The sequence below is a fragment of the Numida meleagris genome, chromosome 4, assembly GCF_002078875.1.
Source record: "Numida meleagris isolate 19003 breed g44 Domestic line chromosome 4, NumMel1.0, whole genome shotgun sequence".
Classification (NCBI taxonomy): Eukaryota; Metazoa; Chordata; class Aves; order Galliformes; family Numididae; genus Numida; species Numida meleagris.
Window position 1 is genome coordinate 20,843,606 of NC_034412.1, and position 21,316 is coordinate 20,864,921.

Below are 21,316 nucleotides of genomic sequence, written 5' to 3' on the forward strand. Positions count from 1 at the left end.
ACTGATGGGAGAACTGTAGCACAAAGCAAAAGACCTGCACTGGTTTTAACCAAAGTAGGACAATGGCACTGATGTGTGGTATCCAAGGCTCTGTGAACACTCCACCCTCTCCAGGGATCCTGATGCTTCAGCTGGCCTACCTGCAATGAAATCTGTACCTATCCGTCTTCACCTCTCCAGCACTGACATGCCTACACGTGTTGTCACAGTCACAGAATGGCGTGCTAGAGAAGTGAACTAGTGATGTGCAGCCCAGTTGAAGTGGGGAAGTATAGAATACATTGTATACGCATCACTTAAATTATCTTAATTGTTTCCAACCTCAACCTTATCTTCTGCTGTGGATAGAAGGGGAGAAAAAGCTTAATTTTTGGGGGGGATTGCTTGCCTTTTTATTAGGTGATAGGAGACTTGTAAGAAACAGAACTTGGTAGTATGTAACTCAAAAAGATGTGATAAAAAAATTAATGTTTTTTCAATCTGTGTTGTACCTCTTTGCCACGATGAAGGATTCAAACAGGAAGCTTTTGCAGATGCTGTCTCTCTTGGCTACTTCTACTCTTATCCAGTGAGTGATTAAAGAAAGAAATTACATTTTACTGTAGTAGGAGGGTAATTCTAGCTGTCCACTCAGACCAAGAGGAGAATGAGGCAGACTATCTGTAACATCAGTTGAATGAATAAGTTACGCACGATCACTTTTTATCTCACAATGATAAAATTTTACTTGTTTTTTTTTTGTATTGCATCCTTTCAGTAGCAGCAGCTGACTGTCGTAACAAAATTATTCCTCTTCTAGCTTCCTCGTTGTGTAAATGATTCAAATGTACTGCCTGGTTGATCAGGAAGTTTCTCGTTATAGAGGTTAAGAAAACTCCCAAGTCTTTGTGTTTCTATTTTCTATGCAGACAGCTGGGAAGCATGTATTGCTGACTCATGGTAATAGCATCCATTTCCTCTCTCAGGACTCAAGTCTATTCATCACCACCACATCTCAAGCATGTTTTGTGTGTTCAAGCAGCCAAGCATTTTTGTAAAAGACCGTGTAGGTCAGAGGCTTGGTCTGTTAGGGCACTTTCTGTTTGTACCCTGCTCAGCTGGGATTAGGAATCGCATCATCCATTCATGGGCTGTTGCTTGCCAAGGGATTCAGTGAGTGCAAGGTGTAGAGCTGACATTCTCTTCTAGCTCGTATGTCTGGAATCTCATTCCTTCTTATCCCTTCCTCTGCTTCTGGTGAAGGAACCAAAATGGCAGGTCCCTTCACAGCCTGGCCCAAAGCTCATGAGTAGCAGCATGAAAACCTCTAGTGCCTTCTCTTACAGGAACTATTGTAGAAAGGTCTTAGCATCTGGACAGTAATAGCTGCCATTTATTATCAGTGTGGCTGTATTATCTGTCCTGAAGAATGGGGAACGCAGGTATGACAAGGAAACTTCTTAAGGTTTCGGTGATGGCAAGTAAATTGGTCCCAGAGGAATGCTTGTGTATCCTGCTGAGCTCTTTGTGCTGGGATGAGAAAATAAGGGTTTGTCTCTGGTGGATAGGAGGGCTGGGAATGAGCTGCATGTACCAACAGAGGTACTGGGTGTGTGGACACTTAAACACACTGAACCTCCAGTGCTTTTTCATTACTGCACTGCTTCAGCTTAGTAAACTACATGTATTTTATGTGAGTAATAAAAGTTAGCAAGATGTGAAGCATAAACAGCAGGGTGTTGCTGCTTCTGAAGACTTGCAGTTACTGCTTCCTCTCTAACTGTTGTGATGTTGCTTTTAAAGCGATCACATCAGATTTGTTCTCCATTTTAGCAAGAGCGGCTTTTTTTTCCACAAGGAAATCTTTGTGTTCTTCTTAGACCTTAAAGAAAACAAGGGATTGAAATGAAGATTACTTTGAAGTGTCTGCACTTTAAAGGATGCAAACGTGTCTTAGTGCTTAAGCTGCAAATAAAATTGGCTGCTCCGCCTCCTTTGCCCATGGAAGTGCAATGCAAATAGCAGGCAAACCAGGGTATTGAAACATCCATTTCAGTTAAGAAAAGCCTTTGGTTTACTGGAATCACATTTTTTTTTTTAATGGATGGAGTTATCTGAAATATGTGTACCTCTGTAACTCTCCATACTTTTTCCATAAATGAGATCCTTCAGCTCCATTTCAGATTTATGGACAACGATGCACTTTTTAAAACCTTGTGACTTTTTTTAAGAGATGAGAATGCTGCTCATCAGGATTCACTCATTACATTTGTGAGCTACTTCTGGCTGTGGGTGAGAGTGGCGAAGCTGCTCTAGGATGAAAGGGCTGTTCTGCATGATTTGTGTGCTTTGTTAATATAGCACTGTTTTGTCTTTCAAATTGTTGTGAAAAAGCCAAGTTCTCAGATACAGGGCGGCTCTGTGCACATCGTGTGTTACTGGCCACCTCTCCTTCTCTGGAGAAACCGGCGTGTTTCTCTCATTTTTCTTACTTCACATCTAGGAAAAACAGGGGCTCCCTGATGAGGCAGGGAGCGGGGACACTTGTTGAAGGTGTCTCTTTTTGGAGAGCAATGCTCTCCCGGCTGCCTTGCTGGCAGTCGGCCTCAGCATCTGCTTCTGAATGTGGTGGGAAAGTGGAGGGGTCGCGAGTCTGTTAGAGCAGAACGACTCCTGGCTGCAAAGATTCAGTGTCCTGTTCTGGGCGGAGGGGTGGGCTCACTGCCTTGGAGGGAGGTTCTGATGCCCTCAGCTCCCCGGGCTACGGCCGTGCCTGGTGTCAGTGCTCCGGCACGTGGGTGCTGCCTTCGGCTGTGTGCGTGTGACTGTGCCGCCGTGGTTCTTTCTGGGGGCAGGTACGAGGGACAGCTGTGAGGAGCCCCGGACAAAGGGTAAAGCATTTCCTGCGGGCTCGAAGAGGAGGACGAAGCCCACCGCTGGGGCTGATGGCTGTTGTTAATGGCTGTTGCTATCCAGCAGAGCCGGCTCAGGCGCTGAGCGGTGCGCCGGGCGGCATTCCAGAGCCCGGAGTGGGCATGGGGAATCCAGGCGGCGCGCCTGGCTCGAGGCCTCGATTCACCGGCGGCTTTCAGCTCGCAGACGGAGGCTTTTGAGGGAAACAGAGTCTTTTTGTTGGCTGTGACCGGCCGGCGAGGCGAGGCCGCGGCCCTCCCCGCCGGGCTGCCCAGGGCCCGGCCCCGGGCGGGCCGCCCAATGGCGGGGCGGGGCGGGGCGGGCTCGACGGGGCCGGGGACGCGGACGCGGCGACGGCTGCGGCGCGGCGGGACGGCGGGCGGCCCCGGAAGGTGAGCCGCGGCGCGGCGTGCCCCGGGGGAGCCGCTCGGAGCGGGCCGGGAGCACGAGGGTCCACGGAGCCCCGGGCGGGCGTACCGGCGGCGAGCGGGCGGGCCGGAGCGCGGCGAGCGGCCTGGCGCTGGGCCGCGGCGTCGGGTGCGGGCTGCCGCTGCCGGGGGACCGCTCGGAGCCCTCTCGGGAGCCGCGAGTTCCGTCCGGTGCGTGAGTTTGTTTTGGGGTTAGCCGTGCCCGCGTGCCGCCGCCTCCCGCTCGCCGGCCTCGCTGCGGGCACGCTGCGGTGAGTGCGGCTGGCTCCTCCCGCGGCTGGCTCGTCGCGCTTCGAGCGCTTTGTCGTAATGGAGCTCCGATTAGGCAGCGGGGGAAGGATTTGTGGAAGGAATGCGAGTTTTGGGTGTACTCGGCGGCGAGAAGCCTTACTGCTTGCGTGTGTGCGCTGCGTGTTCTGCGTCCCCTGCCCGGGGTGCAGCTCGGGTGGGACGTGGGGCTGAGCGAGCGTATCCCGCAGCGGCTGCCGTGCCAGCTGAGCTTGTGGTCTCCGCGGTGTTGTAGCCACAGCAGCACGGCCACACGGAGAGCAGAGAGCCCCTCTTCGTGGCAGTGGGGAGAGATGGCGCTTGTAATGGAAGCGAGAGTGTGGGCTGAAGGGCGACGCACACACACACACACCAGAAGTCCTTCCATGCTGGTGCAGCTGAGGACTCGTGGTCGTCTTCTCTTTTCAGTGTACTTGGATTTCTGATGCATCAGGTGGTGCTGATGTGGTGGTGCTGCTGAGAAGAGACCTGTAGTAGTGTTAGCAGGTTGATAGTGAAAGCAGTAACACCTGAAAGCTTGCACCTGGTGAGCTGAAGCTTGTTTCCAGAGCTATTCAAGAGAGCTCCTCTCCTCTGGGTGCTTCCTTGCTGCTCTTTAACAAGCCTCCCAGGGCTCCTGCAGCCCTGTATGTGTGGGAGCTTGCCTTACCCTGCTCGTGCTAGGGAGCTGGGAGCTTCCTTTGCATCGTACTGCTCTTCTGCATGTAGGCTAAGAATGGAGCGTTGTAGTGACTGTCACTGACCAGAAGATGCTGTGCTTGGAGAGGTACGTGAAACTACCTTTCCAGATCTATTGCTAGCTGAAAAGCACCATCTTGCTTAGTTTTGGTGTCTGGTCCCTATTTACACAAAATGATCAGGGTAAGCACTTGAGGCAAAGAAGCATGGGCTGAGTGAATGTAAGGAAGATGTTATTCTGTGGTAACCTAACATTTTAGGTTTGCATTGATGAAGAGGTAAATGAGATGTGGTTCTGGCTTGCCTGGGAGGTAGGTGCTCTCGCTTGCTGGTGGACTCTTTGTAGATACAGTCTCTCTTTCTTTCCTCTGCTTACAGTTTGTCTCAGGCTTTATTCTTTCCTTCAGATAGTCCCTTTAACTGAAATGCTTCATGAGCCAGTATTTCCTGTTAAGAAATGTCATATGTAGTTAGCTTGCTGCCTGTGCAAAGAAGGAACTCTTGTTAGACACCAGATTTCTGAATAGATGCTTGTTGGGATCTGGTTCAATGGTAAATGTTTTTGGGAATGTGCCATCAGCAAGATGTGAGAGAGTGCCCAGTGGCATTCACTTTTCCTGTTAACACCTGTGAGGAAGGACTTTGTCACCTGCAGCTCATTTGTCATGGCTTTACTCTCTTCTGCCTTATCACCAAAGCTAGTAAAAACACCCAGGATCTGCTGGTTGATTTTGGAGTTTGATCATCTGTGTTACATACCTTCGGGTACCATCTGGCTGCAGCTGAAGAGAAGGCTGCTGGAGGCTCCCTTCCCTGTTTGCAGGAAGGTTTTACTCGTTAGGCACCCCCAGCAGTGCCTGTCCCTTATAGTGGCTGTTGATTTAGAGCAGGGTGAATGTGTTTATGGAGTTGTTCTCTACTGAATAACCTAACGGTGATATTTATAATTAATTCTGAGTAACTTCAGTTGCTTGTAAGCTTCTAAAGAACAGTAGCAAAGTCTTTCTGCGCTTTCAAGTTCTAGGGGTTGCTGTATCAAAGTGGCATTGTGGCAGCCTGCTCTGGTTTCCCTTGAAGTTGGCAGTTAGAGATGTTACCTGTGCAAGAGTCTCTGCAGATTTTTGCTGTGGTGGTGGTTGTTTCCAATCTCGTGATCTAAAGGTTTTACGCCTTGCAGTGGCTAAGTGGCTTCACAATCAGGAGAGTATGGTGAAATAAAATACGCAAAACGATCCGAGAAAGAAACTTCCTGCAAATTTATCATAACTGGAGCTGATAGGTCAGCCAATGGGCAGTACGTGCATACTTTTCAGGTTGAGATCATCCTTCTCATGCTTTCTTGTTGTCTATGTCATCAGCAGGAGGGCTGGAGCTGCCTCCCCATGGTGGTTTCCAGCTGTGCTGCTGGGGTGGTCTCTGAAGGACAGAGACAGCCCAGCCTCTTAGTAGGGATAGACATGCTGCTCAGGCATGTCTCCTCTTCCATGGTAATTTTGTCCAGGTGGGCTGTAGAAGCCCCGGAACTGACAGCCTACTAACTGTAGCTGCAGAGGCTGCCCTTTGGAGCTGCCGTTCCCTTGGAGCAGGTGGGAAGCTGTGTGCTGCTCCCCAGGAGCAGGATGCAGGCCTGGAAGCTGCCGAGCAGCTTGATCCCCTCTTCCGTGTTCCTGTCCTCGTATAGCACATGGCACCAAATGTTTGGCCCTGCTAAACGGCGTTGGGAACACAAACAACAGCTCTGAGGTTTTTTTTTTTTTTCCCTCTGCATCACATTAAACATCTGTTCTGCTTGCAACAACTGCCACACCATGAAAGCAAGGGCACTCTGTAGAGGTTGGCCTGCTTGAGCTGCAGTAGATCTCTGTAACTGAGATTTTTGCCCACTGATTGAATCTGGGTACAGCGCAGGTTTGCTAGTGAGATCCAGTTATCTGCCGTGGGAATCTGCGTTATGACAGCTCTGAGCTGCAGCATTGGTTGAAATAGTTATGGTTTTGCATGAGTCATCACATTAAGGGATGGAGAAAGTTAATTGTTCCTGTTATCTCGGGGTGCATCCTGGCTTTGTAGCAAAGCCAGTCGGCTGGTTAGGTACCACTGAAGGAGGAGTCTTGCGCTCCCCTTGGCTGTTCCTGATGGCTTTTCTCGTGCCGTCAGCAGTGTTCACACTGTTTGTGGTGACCTGGTTTAGGGAGCAAAATCAGCAGAAAAATTAATTGGGCGGAAATTAAAATGTCAGCACTTAAGGAGTGGGGAGGGCGAAAGTTTGAGTATCCTATTTTCTGGTTGTCTTTTGGAATAGTTATCCTTCTTGCTGCTTACTTTTCTTCTCAGCAGCTGTATTGTTGACTAGTGTTTCATCACATTTATTCTTGGTTTTGATGATGGGATGAAGAGCGTTAAATAAGGACTTTGTATTGATGGTGTTTTCACATGGGATGCTGTAATTCTCTATTCTAGGTTTCATTTGGACTCCGGTCGGTGTTGAAAAATGGGAGAGATAGAAGGAACGTACAGGGTCTTGCAGACTCCTGGCTCTCGTTTGGGTGTCCAGAAGAGCACTGGAGTGAGCACTTTGGAGCCGGGACAGAACCTCTCTGCTGCAATGGCATTATCGCCTGCCAAAACGCATGAGAGGGATCTACAGATCAAAATAAAGATGTTGGACAACACGGTGGAAGTACTTGACATTGAGGTAAGAGAGGTTTAAACCTGATTTCAAGTGCACTTAGCTTTGGATAATGTAAAGCTGACGGGATGTGCTGCAAAACAGAGCCGGGACGTTTTGAGGCGGTATCTGAGAAAAGATTCCTGCAGGGATTTTTACCTGCTTACAAGTAGCTAAATGAGTAGGACCTCTTGCTTCTTAAAGTCTTGTAGTCTAACAGATGTTTGTGGTTTTACCAGACATTTATTTAAATAGAAGCACATACTGTAACAAGAAATTTTAACTGTTATTTGCTTTGGGGGAGCACCAAATGTCTTGTGCCAAACTTCTTGCTTCCTGAGCCACATGCATCGCCATTGCTTTGGCAGCTGGGAGAGCAGAAAGGGTTTTTTAATTACTACTTTTCATTAGTAATTTTAATAATTTGTATCCTCCTCCAGTAGACTTGTTCATGTGAGAAAGTTTTTGCTTGTTGTCATGCTTCCTGAAAATCAGTATATTACAGTACCCTAATAATAAAAAAAATAGTTCTTAAAATTCTTGTTTCGTTCTTGGTTACAAGAAGCTGGTCGTGTTTGCTAACTAAGTGATGTAGGCTTGGATGGATAGCTTTTTGTAGCAGCAGTGGGAGAAATTCATGGTGAAGCAGCTGTGGTAGAGGGGGTGAGGCTCTGACTGCAGCGACACTCGCCCAGAGATGGAGCTGGGTTTGGGGATGAGAGGTTGCATTGCCTTCAGTGCCTGCTTCACATGGCTTGTGTTCCTTGGGTTAGGTGGGAGCTAAGAGCTCCATTGTGGGGGGCAAAATGTGTAAAGGTGGAATGTGCTTTGCAGCTTGTTTGAGCCTCCCAGGGAGGCAAAATATCTCAGGTGAGAGCTCAGGAGGTGTGGGTAGTTAATCTGAGAACGACATGGTGCTCCCAGGGAAGCTGTGCCATCTTACTGGATAAACACGGACCTTACTTGCATACAGAAGTTTACTGGAGAGAACCATTCTTGGTTTTCATTATCTATTTTCTTTAAAGCTCTGAGGTTAAGGAAGGAGGCTAAATCCTTAAAGAGAAGCAGAACTGAAGACTAAACTGTAAAGACCTTTATCATAGGTTCTTTTGGTTCTGCCATCAAAGGGAGATGCATCTCATGGCAAAAGGCACTTCCCTTTCTGTCTTTAAGAACCATAGCTAAGAACTTTGTCTTTTTAAGATGCTCACTGGTGCAATAGTCATCTTCTGCAGAGGGGCTTTTTCTCTGCAGAGCTGTGAGGAAGCTGAAGTAGGAGCTTAATATTTTGTATCTCTTAGGAGGCAACCTATGATGATCCACATTGGCAGCTTTAACTGAAGAGGGTCAATTGCTGCCATAATGTTCTAATCCTTACCGACTCGTTATTCTCTCCTTTTTCCAAAGCCCATTGAAAATACTTGCCCGTGTTGTGGCAGATGCTGGTGGATACCCTCCTTTGCTAGCTCTTCCCCATCAATCACATTTTTTTTTAATTCACCAAAAAGCAAAAAGACTGACAAAATGGCATGACTGATGGGACAGGGGTGTAAAATAGAAAAGGAAATCTTTCCTTTGTGTTATGGTATTATCTAGAACAGTGAGTCAAATGTTCAATACAGCTAAAATCCACTGTCTTCTGTCTAAGATCCAGTGTCTCTGTACTGCATTGTAAGTTTTTAATTGTGAATTACTTTAATCTATTCAAGGGAGCTCTTTAAAGCACACTGAGGCAGAACTTATCTCTGAGGAATATGTCCTGAATGCTAGGACTTGGAGGAATGCTTAAATGCTTTCTATAGTTTAAAAAACTGAAATTTGTGTGATTATGCTTTCTCTTTTCCTTTCCAAACCACTTCATTTTTATAATCTTTCTCCTGTTTACATTCAGCTTATTTCTCTCAAATCTTCCTTGTGCTATACCAAAGGACACCTGTCCCCTTCCCTCTAAGCCAGATCTGCCCAAATGGGTGCTTTTGCATACTATGAGATAAATAGCTGGAAAACTCAATTTACTTCAAAGTAAGTGGAGTTTTGCAATAGAAGCTCTGCCAGATTTCCCTTTTTTTTTTTTTTTTTAAGAGATGAAATTTGGAGGCCTTTGATCAGCACAAAAATCGGACAGGCTCGTGTAAGTGAAGCAGTGTGGACTGGGTGATCGATTGCCAAATGTCCTCTTACCTGGTGAGGGTCCTGAAACGCAGTAATGTAAGCTGCAGCTCTGCAGGAATTTGCAGATGGAGGAAGCTGTGTTCTTATAGCTGCTGCATGCTTTTGCGTTCATTTACAGTAGAGCTGCATGTGGAATGTATTACATCCATATCTGTTCGGACTGTCTGAGCAGAGCACGTACGTCTGTGTTAGAGGGAGCAGTGGGTTTGCTTCCATGGCATTGCTGGGAGGTATTGATGGCAGACAGGTCTGTTGCTGTCTTAAAATCCAGGTAAGTGAACCTGCAGGTGTAGGTTACGGGGGTCAGAATTTCCATTTCTTTCACCCGTTTCCTCTGAGGTAATACATTTATATGGGGACTTTTGCTGTCTGCTCGCTCTGGCCCGGTTTCTTCTCTGCACTGGCTTGCATGGTGTTGAATAGAGTTGCTTCTATAATGTGGAATTACATATTTGCTTCTTACGTGGGAAATGTGTGCTTCCTTATGGGAGTTGTGCTCAGTGCTACAAGTGAGTGTTCTGAGCAAGTGGGTGAGGTTGTTATACTTGAAGTTTACCAAATTGTTTTTGAGTAGGACTTAGTATTTTTTTTTCTGCTGTGCATCTCCTTTCATACTTCAGAATTTGGCAGTGAGGAACACGTAATGTTGTGCTACAGCAGCAGCTTTCCTTGCCCTGTGGCTGTGTTCCCTTTGGCACGTACCCCTACCTGCCCCCTTGTGTCCCCGTGCAGGATGTGGCACCTCAGAGGTGGCATAGGAGGCTTCCCTGTGTCTGCTCCTTTGTGCTCTGTGGACTCAGCTCTTCATTCCATGAAGGCTTTTCCCCGCTGCTGCAGAAGTATTAACAGCTTAAATATGTGGGAGGCGGGAGGGCAGGCTGCTCCTGAATCCTATTAAGTGCTGTACCGAAAGAATCAAGATGCTGTGTTAGTAAGCTCCGTGCTTTGCTTCTCTGACCGGGAAGAAATAGTCAAAATTCCAGAAAGAATCATACCAGATGTTTGTCATTGCTCCGCTTTGGCCATCCTAAATATGGCAAATCAGCAGCCTTAGGGCTTATTTTTGTCTGACCTCAGCAGCAAAAGTTAGTAATTCACCATTTAACATTTGGAGTTATTGTAGGGTTTAAAATAAAGTAATTGAAGCTTTGCAGCTTTCGTGCTGTTTGGTTCTGCCGTGTGCTTTATAAAGCTGTTATTTTGTGTTCGGGGACCTGACTCTACTGATGCTATGTAGGAATGTGGTATTGGGTGGGGAAAGGTAAAGCCATGGCTTTCATAGACAGGCTTCTTCTAAGGGAAGATATGAACTTTGTATTATAGGAATAATTTATTACTTGCAGTTCTTTCAATGTTAGATGTCCCATTATATGGGGGAAAAAAGCTATTTCAGGAAGGGAAAAATAATCTGAGTATTCCTGTGCAGCTTAAAACCCAGAATCCTTTCAGTGAAATGCTGATCAAGTGTTATCACAGTCCTTGAAATACAAATGTAATATACATGTAATAGTAAATGTAGGAGAGCTGTATTGCTCGGCTTAACACAGAGCGGGTGTGAAGCTGACCTCTTCTTAAGCTTCCTTTAACGTATTGGGAGTGTGCTGAGGGCTTCCTGCTTGGAATTGTTCTGTCTGGAAGAGATCGAGTAAGGTGAACCAGTGCATGGCTTAATACTCTCACATATGTGCAATGGTTCAATTCCTTTGTTGAATTCCTTTCAAATATCCTCTGAAGTAACTAATATGCAATCCAATTTCACGTGTTTTGTTTAAGAATTGGAAACTTGTAAGGAAAACGCAGTGATAGCCACAGAAATACAGTGTGCTTAGAGGCACTCAGAGAAACTTTCAGTCGGTACCTCCTGAAAAAGAGACTTGGCATTGAGCAAGGTGTCTGCCGATAGCACAACCTTGGGAACATTGATTTAAATAAACAGGGTTGCAAAAGCATGCCTTTGTGCCATCTGTTTCTCCTTGTAACTGAGCACATTGTTGGCAAGGACTTAAATGTGCCTGCTTGTGTCAGAAGGCGATAATATAAAATGAACATTTCAAAAGCTGTGTTGGGATGGTGACACCTAGCGCAAGAGTTTTTTGGTTTTTTAAGCTGTGATATTGGATGTTGAGGGTTTGTGTTACAAGTTTAGAGACACTCCTGAAGTCTTGCTCTGTTTGAAAAGCTTTGATGTGAGGTGCTGTCCGTGTCTGCGAGATGTAAACAGCCTTGTGCAGTTGGAAACTGCAGATCCAAAACATACAGGGAGGAGATGCGAGTCAGACTTTACCTGAGGTTGTATTGCTCTTCCGTGATCTCTTTTTACCTGTAGTGGAATTTATGTTGTTTTTCTGAGGTGCTCATAGTACCGCAATTGGGATTTGCGAGCAAATATTCTTTTTTGTGCGTGTGATTTTGATTTTGGAGTGCTATCATTATTGTGGAAGCAAGGTTGAAAACATCACTTAATATCAGAAGCTGTTTCTTCCCAGACTTGAGATGGAGGAATGTGGGATGAAGAATTTGAGCTATTAATGCCTGCTCACTTCTCCGGCAAGCTGTGAGAGGTGAAGGTTCCAGGAGGGGTTCAGAGAGGTACTCGGCAGCTGAGAGATGCTTGTGTGCAGGTGCATTTTCCCAGCCCTGAGATCTGGGCTTATGTATTTGACCTCCCTGCTCCCTGGGCTGCTTTTCTTCTGCCTCCGCTGGCAGAATGCTTATGCTCAGCATTTGCTGGAGCCTTAACACGAAATAGGAGTGGTAAAGTATCTATTAGCTTAACAAATAATAAGACCAAAAAGCCTACTTTGTAGAAACTCCTCATTAGAGCTGTCCTGCGTATCTGAAACGCAGTGTTGGGCCTCTTAGTCTGCTTCCCTGGCAGACTGGGGGAGCCAGCTCGAAGCCGAAGACATAGGGAAGTCTGCTGCTGGAAGTGGGAAAACTAGCAGAGCTCCAGCCTTAGCTCACCTGGCCTATTGGTATTTATTAACCTCGTGCTGCCGTGTCAAAGCTGCGTCCAAAGTACAGCAGGGAATGATGTTAGGACAGCTAATAGGAATTAGCTTACATTAGATAGAGAAAGGTTGAATTAGGTACAAAAGCTTATAAAAAGATACTTCTGGTCTTTCCTGTGAAATAAAAGACCTGGTTTGTGTAGGGAATCTTTTATGACTGTCTTATTTCCTTAATGTTTTGAAATATTTCCCTCGGGTAGGCTTCTCACAGCTATATGCCAGCCTTTATTTGGCACTTTATGTGGAAGTTTATACCTAAAACAAGTATATAATCTTTCCTGAGGTTGATCTTCATTTGAGACACAAGGGGAGTATTATGGGAAAGTAAAGAAAGCAAAGAAAACTTTGCCTGTGTATTCTATTGCAAACTGCTGTATTTATGAACTGCTCTGAGCTGTTGGCTCTGGGCTTTGGATAAGTGCACCGAAATACCAAATGGGATGTGCAGCACCTGTGTGCTTCCTGGTGAAAGCCCGGATCCAGTCTTGTTGATGCCAGCTTGGCTGGTAGTTTTGACACATATGTGTAATTGCTGGACAAAGGCTTGTGGTTTGTAATCTGTGAGCAAAGGGAGGCAAAGCATTGTCTGTATTTAAAATAACACGCTATATCTTTAACTTACGTGTGTGTGTATGTATAAATAAGTATGAGATGATGCCATGCAAGTTCCTAGAGTACATTTAGTTTACATGCCATGGAGTGGCATGTTGAAGGAGATGTAGTGATTTGCACAAATGAGTACAACCTTGTCATTAGCAGCATTGAGAGGAAAAATAGCGATCGTTAATCTCTCATCATCTAGTTTCTTAGCCTGGATTATACTGTTCTACAGCCTCCATGAACCAAACGGGTACTGAGATGTTCTGTTACGAGCACTAATTTCTTGAAGTGGCACATGCTTGTTTTTGGGGGTGACTGGTGAGGGCATCTTGTTCCTTTTGACAGCAGCCCATTTTTATAACTAGGCAGTCATATCTCTTCTTGGTTTTAGCCACCAAGTTGTTTAAACCTTGACTCGGTGCACATATCTAATGGAGCATGCCAACAGGGGAAAACAGTTGGGATATAGCTGGGATGTGCTAACTTGTTGTACGAGTGCCTAAATTTCAAAGCATGATGGGGAGCAGTGGGGGGATCATCTTATCCTTGGTTACGCCTGTGGGCTGCTGTCCTCGTGGACCTAGAGAATTGTATTCTAGAAGTTGGGCTTGCAGTACATGTGAGTGCTGGTGGTTGGCACATCGGTGCCCTCTGAGGAACCGGGCCTAGAGCAGCCCTGTCCTGCTAAGCTCTTCCCAGCGATGTGTGCAGGCTTTTAATTCTCATCACTTGACTTCAGACTTTTCCCCCAGGTCTAGAGCAGTGTGTGCACCAAAGTAACCAGGGCTGCGTGTGCGTGGGCTCTCTTCTGTCCCAGTATGGAAAATAACAGAGAATTTCTGCTCACGTCCCAGTCATTTTAGGTGGATCTTCTGCATGCAGTTTGTGTATTTCAGCACTAGAGCTCTCTTGGAGCTTGGGACCACTTTCCGTCTCCGCATGCTACTTGCTGGAATATACATTTCCCAGTTTTGGTCACAGAATTCCCTCCCTCTTGGGGATCTTTTCCCATGTTAACAAATTACTGTTTTCCTACTTCCAGGCATCCTGCAGATCTAGCCACTCTGGAAAAGCACGTTTGTTGGGTAGAGCCAGTTCATTTGGCAGTGAGCTGCTTTAGTGCTTCGTGAACATTTAAGTGATCACAAACTTTAAAGCTAACCTTAATTAACGAGCCAGAGGCTTACATTTATAGAGTAACTTGGCTGCAGATTCTGTTAAATAAATAAAATCAGAAATTATAGGAAAAAATAACCTTGTGGAAAATGTTAATTTTATGGTTTTTTTGAAAATTATGCCAAATATGCTCCATAATAATGTAACTTAAAATGGTTCAGAAATTTGTATTTGTTTTTGCAATTCCTGTGTTGCATGGAGTAAACTGGATTTAAATGCTCTGTAGAAATACTGTGACAAAAATTCCTTTAAAAAAAAAAAAAAAGCTGGACTAAAGGTGGAAATGAACACCTTTATTAGGTGAATTAGCAAAGAGGTTACAGAATCCTTTTTGGAGTGGCAGTGTATCTCCACAGTTCTGCTGCTTTTTCTGGAGCAGTTTGAGGAGTTCTCAAACTGCTCCAGAATGGAGCTAATGCAGGTTCTTCTGTTACTCTAACGGAGGTGACTTTGAGTTGTCTTAGTGGAAAGCAACGTGTAGGCTGAGGTGGTTGTGGCTTGGTTTTGCTTAGAAGTCTGGGCATGTGCAGGTGAAGTGTGGAGGACATCTGCCATCAGTGTGAGGTGGGAGGTAGGAGTCCTTCCTGCTGAAAGCTTTCTCCTAAAATCACACAGAGCCTGAGCTTGGAAGCAGGACCACGTGGGCTGGGCCTTGCTGCCTCGGCACAGATGGAGCCCGCGTGGCGACGGGAGCTGTGCCTCACTGTTCTGTTTCCATGTGTATAATTTCATACCTTGTATAGGATGTGCTAATTTAAGTTTGCCATAGTTGCAGGTCAGCGATAAACAGTGCTTAAAACAATCTGCGGGATGCTAAAGAAGAAAGATGGAGAGCAAACTGTGTGTTTAACTTGTGCCCGTGGTAGTTAAATGTCCGGATGCTGGAATAAGCAGCTATTTCAGCCGTGGGGTGGGTGCACAGCAGCAGTGCTCCTGTGCAGTCAGCCCTGCTTCAAGACATAGTGCCCAGATGTGGGCTTGAGAGCAGGACAGCTGAGAGCACAGACAGAAACTTTCCAAATACTGTTTGCTATGTAGTTGTGGACGCTTGTGCTTTTGGAAATGGACTGATAAGATTAGTCTTATTGGCAGGAAACTCATCATAATTATTTTGGTTACCTTGAATACGTTGATACCAGTAACGACTGGAAGTAGCTTTATAAATCTTGCTTCTCCGTTCTGTTCATTCCTGGGACTGTTGACCTAATTCTGGAACAAATCAGGATTGCTTTCAGTAAGTAACAGGTAGAAACAGCTGTGGCATGAAGTGGCAGAAGGAATGTTCAGAAAATTAAATAGCGTTTAAGCCACGTCTGGCTGAGCACATGAATTTAGAGAAATGATGGATCTCCCTTTAGTAGGTCTCCATGTCTATGTATGGAGGCAGGGACCATTTCCATATGAGTTATTTGTTCCAATCAAAATTGAGGAAACTTGACCATCTTCTTTTTTAGTACTTTTTATCTTTACGTTTCCAACCCCTGGATTGAAAACTAGATATGGAGCTCTAAGATCCCCACATCTTAGCCATGAAAGTTGCTGCTTAATGAATGGTATTCCTGGCCATCTCGTATTATTTCCTTCTTTATAATAAATGTGGTTTAAACGCACAGTCTGTATTCATAAATACAGGTTTTGTTTATACATAACGTTCATGAGAATTAGTAATAGGGAGTTTCTGAAGTGTTTTTGATATATCAAGCTACATTTGGACAGAGATCTAACAGATTTTGGAAGGAACATAGATAAACAGAACTCTACAATCACTGAATTGTTTGTATATTTTTGGTTAACAAAGGAAATAACAAGCTCAGTGTAACTACTGTATGTAATTGCTGATGATCATTTTTCAATTTGCCAAAAAGGAGAAATCACTTTTTTCATTAGGAAGACCACTAAAGTACACCAAAACGGGGGGAACCAAAAAAAAAAAAAAAAAACCCACTCCATTTAAATGAAGGAGTCTTTTTTTGAAATCAGTTCCTCTAACTTTTCACGCTCTGGGCTCCTTGGCTGCTGGCGATGCGCTCTGCCCTGGCCGTTTGTCAGCGGTGATGTAAAACACAAACTTCTTCCTTCCATGTATATGCTGTTTACTGGAGGGTTCGGTCTCCAAACGGTTGCAGATTTCTGCGGCGCAAACTCCCAGGTCAGCTGGTATTTGCTGAAGCTGGAAGCCAGTGGCTCCTGCAGCTCTGGCTTGCACAAAAGTTTCCATTCTATACCTCTGTTTTATAACTCCGTTTTTCCGAACTCTTGGCATTTGAACTGAAACTTTTCCAACCGAACTGCTGCCAAATTGTATTTTGGTTTTGGAACGCTTGTGCGAGGGCAGTTTGTCTGTTCTGGAAAATGAGAGGAATATTTTTTTATAAAAATAGTGTCGGTTTTTTTGGCGGGGGGGAATTGTTTTTAAGTTAAAATACATGAAGTAGAAGGTTAAGATGTTCTAGAGAACAGATTTGGGAGGTACTGAGGAGGAATTGGTTTTGATAATACTGAACTGCAGTCCACAGAAAATCATAAGCTGTGTATGCCTCGTTTGTTGTTCTGTCTTGCCAAGCTGGAATGGTACAGCGAAGGGAGGATCTTCCCTTGCAAACTAGTATGCAGCCCTAACATGAAAGCGAGATCACCGTGACCTTCATGTCAGTTTTGATGGTATCCCCATATCCTGGTAGGAGACAGAGGAGAAACTGAACATATACAGCAGTGGATTTTGATATGTGTAAAACCATTCCAAACGTCATGTTTGCCAGGCGCTGATGGTGAATTTTCCTGTTTTCTTTCCTTGGCACTCTGAAATCTGAATTGAGTTGTCCCTCAGTTTCTCAACAGCAGAAAACGCACGGGCACGTCAGGCTGTCTGGGCTGGCTGTTCCTTCACACGTGTGGGCAGCTGAGGCCTGGGCAGCTCTTCTTTGTGGGGCAATTCCTGAGAACGCTATTTCTCTGCTCAGCTCACCTGCCTCGTCTCCCTGTTTCCACAAGGAAGATGATTTGTTCATTAGGCATACATTAACAATTTCAATTTAAATTCCAGAATCTGATAGCTCTGAGGGGGGAAGGGGAAAAAAGTGGCCATCTCATTAGAAAACCTTTATGAAGACTGCAAAGCTTTAGCTGAAGTGCCTGCAGCCCGAATGCATTATTCACCTTAAGTACAGGCATGGATTGCTACTGCGTGGTGTTGGGTTAGTGCTGTCACCATCTGCATTATCGCTGTTGGAATACCACGCTTGCATGGTTCTAAGGGGTTTTGAGCTGAATATACAAGTTTATTTCAGAAAATCTATTATACTGAACTGCTTCCTGATGATGACTTCGTAAAAGTCTGTAGTTACAATTAGAGCTGGGTCGCCGGGGGAAGCTTTTGTTAGCTGCCTGTTTTAATTTTTTTACAGTGTTTGGGGTTTTATTTTTTTTGCATGTGGAATAATTTAGTAGTTCAGTAATACCATTAGTTGTCATCTTGGCAGCGTATAAAGAGTAATTGAGAACTTTGGAATGGAAAGTATGCTGTGTTTTGAGCTTATATTGAAAACGGGCCCTTTCTGAGAGGCATTCATGCAGCTTCTTGCCCTGACGTCAAAGCGACAGTAATTAAGTAATTCCTTGGAAGATTTTGCTTTCTGCTGCTTTCATGCAGATTAAACAGTGATATGGAGCTATCTGCTGTGGAACTAAACTTTCATTTTTGTAAACTTTGAAATTGCAAGAAGCATTTCAGAAAGGATGCTTGGTTGTATCACAGCGTAAGAACTTGAAACAGGTAAATGTAACAAGCAATTTGAGGAACTAAATAGGGATAAGAAGAGTTTTCCCACTGGATTTGGGATAGAATAAAAGGTTGTGTTCAGTCTCGAGCTTTGTAACTGACTTCTGTTTAAAAAAAATCTTTTAAAATGGATCATGAAGGTTGCTTTATACTTTCAAGGAAATATACTATAGAATTAAATTCATTTTAGACTGAGTTTTTTAACCTGTTGCTGTAAGTGACACCTACATTTATAGTTAGTAAAAATAATTAGGCAATAACTATAAAAAAACATAGTAAAATAATTTTACACTTAATATTTGGATGGCACCTTTATAACTTAATCAGTTGTAACAGCTTCCTCTTACTCTATTATTCTATTACCAAATCTCATTAATTTTTCATTCCCCTCATGTTTCTCTTCCCTTTACGATATTCAGAGTGATTCTGAATAGTAGAATTTGGGGAATGAAAGGATAGAGGAGTCTCCCTTTATCACCTGGATATAGTGAGCATTGTGCATGAGGAGCAGAAGGCTGTCAGAAATGTGGTTTTGTGTTTTCTGAAATGACAGAATACTTATGCTAGTATTTCATCTGTTTGTTTTTTAAATTCCAGGATGAGATCTCAATTACAGGTGATGATGAGGCAGGACAAGTATGTGCTTAGTTCATTCTGTTGTTGGTTTACAGCTGCCCCAAGCCCTCGGGGCCAGTGTTTAGGCTATCTGGATGAACTGAAGCTGACCTGGCTGCAGCCCATGAGGCCAGGAGCTGTAAACGGCAATGCAGTCCTGCGTCAAGACTCAAGTGCAGCGCTAACAAGGCACGGTTAAGTCTCCCAAAGGAAGGAAGCTTTTTTGGTAAACTCAAAGCAGATTGCTTATAGAAACTGGGTAAAAATATTTCAGCCACAGTTCCCTTTCCAAACAGGCTGAGAGAATCAAAGAAGCGGTGATTGGCACAGACCTCCAGTGGTCTCTTGATCTCCTGTGGACTGTTGCCACCACTAGGTCAGGGCAGCCGTGGCTTTGTCCAGCCAACTCCTGAGAATCTCCACTGATGGCAGTTTTGTGGACTCTTTGTGTACCCTGGTTAGTGGTGCCCTTCTGGGTGTTTTCTGACGTGCAACTTGAACCACTGAAAGGCAATTTGTGGCCACTGACCCTCACTATGACTCTATTCCAAGTTTGGCTCAATCATCTCTGTGCCTACCCTTCAAATAGCTGTAGGCAGTTACTAGATGTGTCACGATCCTTTTCCTTGCAAGTGGAACTTCTCAATTTCTTCACCTGGAGCATGTTCTCCCTAGCCTGACCATCTTAGTCAGCCTTAATCACTTGAGCTGTACCTGTTCCAGTTTCTCTTAAATGGAGTGCACCTTAGCAGTCAAATAAAAGAGATGCCACTGTGACAGGTCTATAATATGAACACCCTTTCTAAGAGCTGGAGCATGAAGACAAGTGGGCCATCATCAGGCACCAAGCTTTTAGAGTCATGGAGGCGTAAATCAGTTTAAAGATGGTGCATGGAGTGGTTGGAAGAAAATACATTATGGCTCGATTGGGGTAATTTTAACAGCTGTATGTAAATAGCCATGGATAGGACAGAATTTCCTTTCTCATAACAGCACAATTCAGCTGCAAAACTGTGTAACTATCACCAGGCATTGTTCACAAGTTAATACAAGCTTATTAATCTTAACAGGCAATGGCTGGAACTAGAATTACGTCTTGTTTCACAAATGAGACATCAGAGACATTTTGTTTCAGTGCATCTTGTGGTCAATGACTTCTGGAAATTAATGGGTCTGCCTGCAAAAGGACAGGCTGATACGTCCTGTCCTCAATAGGTGGAAGTACGTAAGGCTGGGTATGGTACTGACACATCCTCAGCAAATACTATTGGCTAAAAAGAATTCCTTTATGAGATCAGTGATAGCTGTGAATGGAAGGCATACAGTAATAATAAAAAAATGTGTTTCTGTACGTTAAAAAAATTCCTACTATATTTAAGGATCTTTTTCTTCTGCTAGTCTTTTAAGTTATATTTACAGGTGCAAGGCTAGGTATTTTTTTTAATTAAGAGTTTAGTTTTCATAATATGTGGTGTGGCAGGTGGTCTGTGAAATGATATGCCTATAGACAGAAGGGTAAAAATGGGATTATGGAAGATGTCGTAGTTTACCTGTATCATTGCTTTCTTCCAAACAAAACACAAACATACCCATAAAGTCTTCTGCAAGGAAAGATTTTACCTAATAAATAAAAAAATTAAATGGGCTGTGTTTTTACAAAGAAAATACCATTTTAGATATCACAAGACTTGTCTGGAGAAAGAGGTGAGCACTTCTCACTGTGCTGTGTGCTTGGGAGATGACACAGCTGATACATCTCCGTCCACTGACGTGGCCAGGAACTGGATCGTTTCTGCTCACTTGCAGGTTTATTTGGGGCTTCAACCTCAGTGGATTGATCTAGCGGGATGCCAAAAGCTTCCTGAAGGAACAGTGTTGGGGCTGTGTGAATTTTCATGACATGTGCTTCACACTTGTGGTTGCCTTTGTGGGTAACCATAACTCATGAGCACAGGGATGAGGAAGTGAGCTGCTTTCCTACTGTTCACTGTCCTTTTATTTCTTTCCTCCTTTGTTATGGCATTGGATCCAGTTGACTGTTCGCATTGGTCGGATAACCAAAGCTGTTTCAGACTTGAAGTACTGCAGAATTGTCATACTTTCTCACCGAAGCTTCTTTGAAGTGATATAGAGGTATTTAGCCAATTTGCACAGTCCTAAAAGCACAGGCAGTGTTTCTCTTTTTCTTGGGAGCAGCAATTGCTCTTGAATTTTTGTCTCAGTAATGCAAAACAATTTCCCTAACTTTTATAGTGCTTTTTTTTTTAAAACCCTCTCTATTTCAACCCAAAGGGTCCATTCTTTTATAGATATTTTCAGTTGCATATTTTATTGAATTATAATATTACTAACATGTTACAGTGTCTACCCCCTTTATAAAGATGTACTGTTCTGTGTTGAGAGAGTCAATTACAGAACTGTTTGTGTCTGTTGCAATGGGAAAACCATGGTATCCTCCGGAGCTCTGACTTTTCCAAATAAATGAGATCTGAGTGGTGTGAATGCCTAGGTGTGTTTTGCTGGAAAATGAGTGTTAATGAAAACAAGGCAGAGAGGGGAAATGATTTTGTCAGAGTCTGTGGGGGGAGAGAGAGGGTGGTAAGTTTCCATTGGCAGTTTGTGAGGGTCTGTGCTATAGAATTATAGAATCCTTAGAGTTGGAAGGGACCTTTAAAGGCCATCTAGTCCAGCTCCCCTGCAGTGAGCAGGGTCGTGCACTCCTCCATCAAATTGCCCAGGGCCTGATCCTGCCTCAGTATCCAGTGTGCGCTGGGCCAGCACCATGCTACTGACTGTTAGGTCTCATCCTGCCAGTGCGTCCATTTTGGATAAGTTCATGCTTACCATCCTTCCTGGCAGCTTTTGTGCATTGCTGGAACGGGTAGCAGGGGATGGGAAAACTCTTTGAACTCTTGTCTGTACAATCTGGATGCTCTGATGTGTGGCTTCACAAGCAGCACTTTCCTTGCAGTGGCTGCTGCAGCCGTGTGGCAATAGATGCCGAGGTGCT

At 44.6% G+C, this 21,316-nt stretch overlaps 1 protein-coding gene across 8 annotated transcripts in view; it reads left to right on the forward strand.

Annotated features, from left to right (window-relative positions):
- Positions 3,223 to 21,316, forward strand: part of FARP2 (FERM, ARH/RhoGEF and pleckstrin domain protein 2) — a 63,116-nt gene continuing 45,022 nt past the window's right edge. For 6 of the 8 annotated variants that reach the window (XR_002438714.1, XM_021396877.1, XM_021396878.1 and 3 more), the window contains exons 1-2: positions 3,223 to 3,284; positions 6,747 to 6,981. Coding sequence is in view for 7 of the 8 variants with exons in the window: in XM_021396877.1 (XP_021252552.1) it covers positions 6,778 to 6,981 (204 nt within the window). In the remaining variant the exon portion in view is untranslated. Of the gene's footprint in view, positions 3,285 to 3,401; positions 3,492 to 4,228; positions 4,375 to 6,746; positions 6,982 to 21,316 lie in introns of those variants that run through there. The other 2 variants (XM_021396875.1, XM_021396876.1) reach the window with 2 other exon arrangements.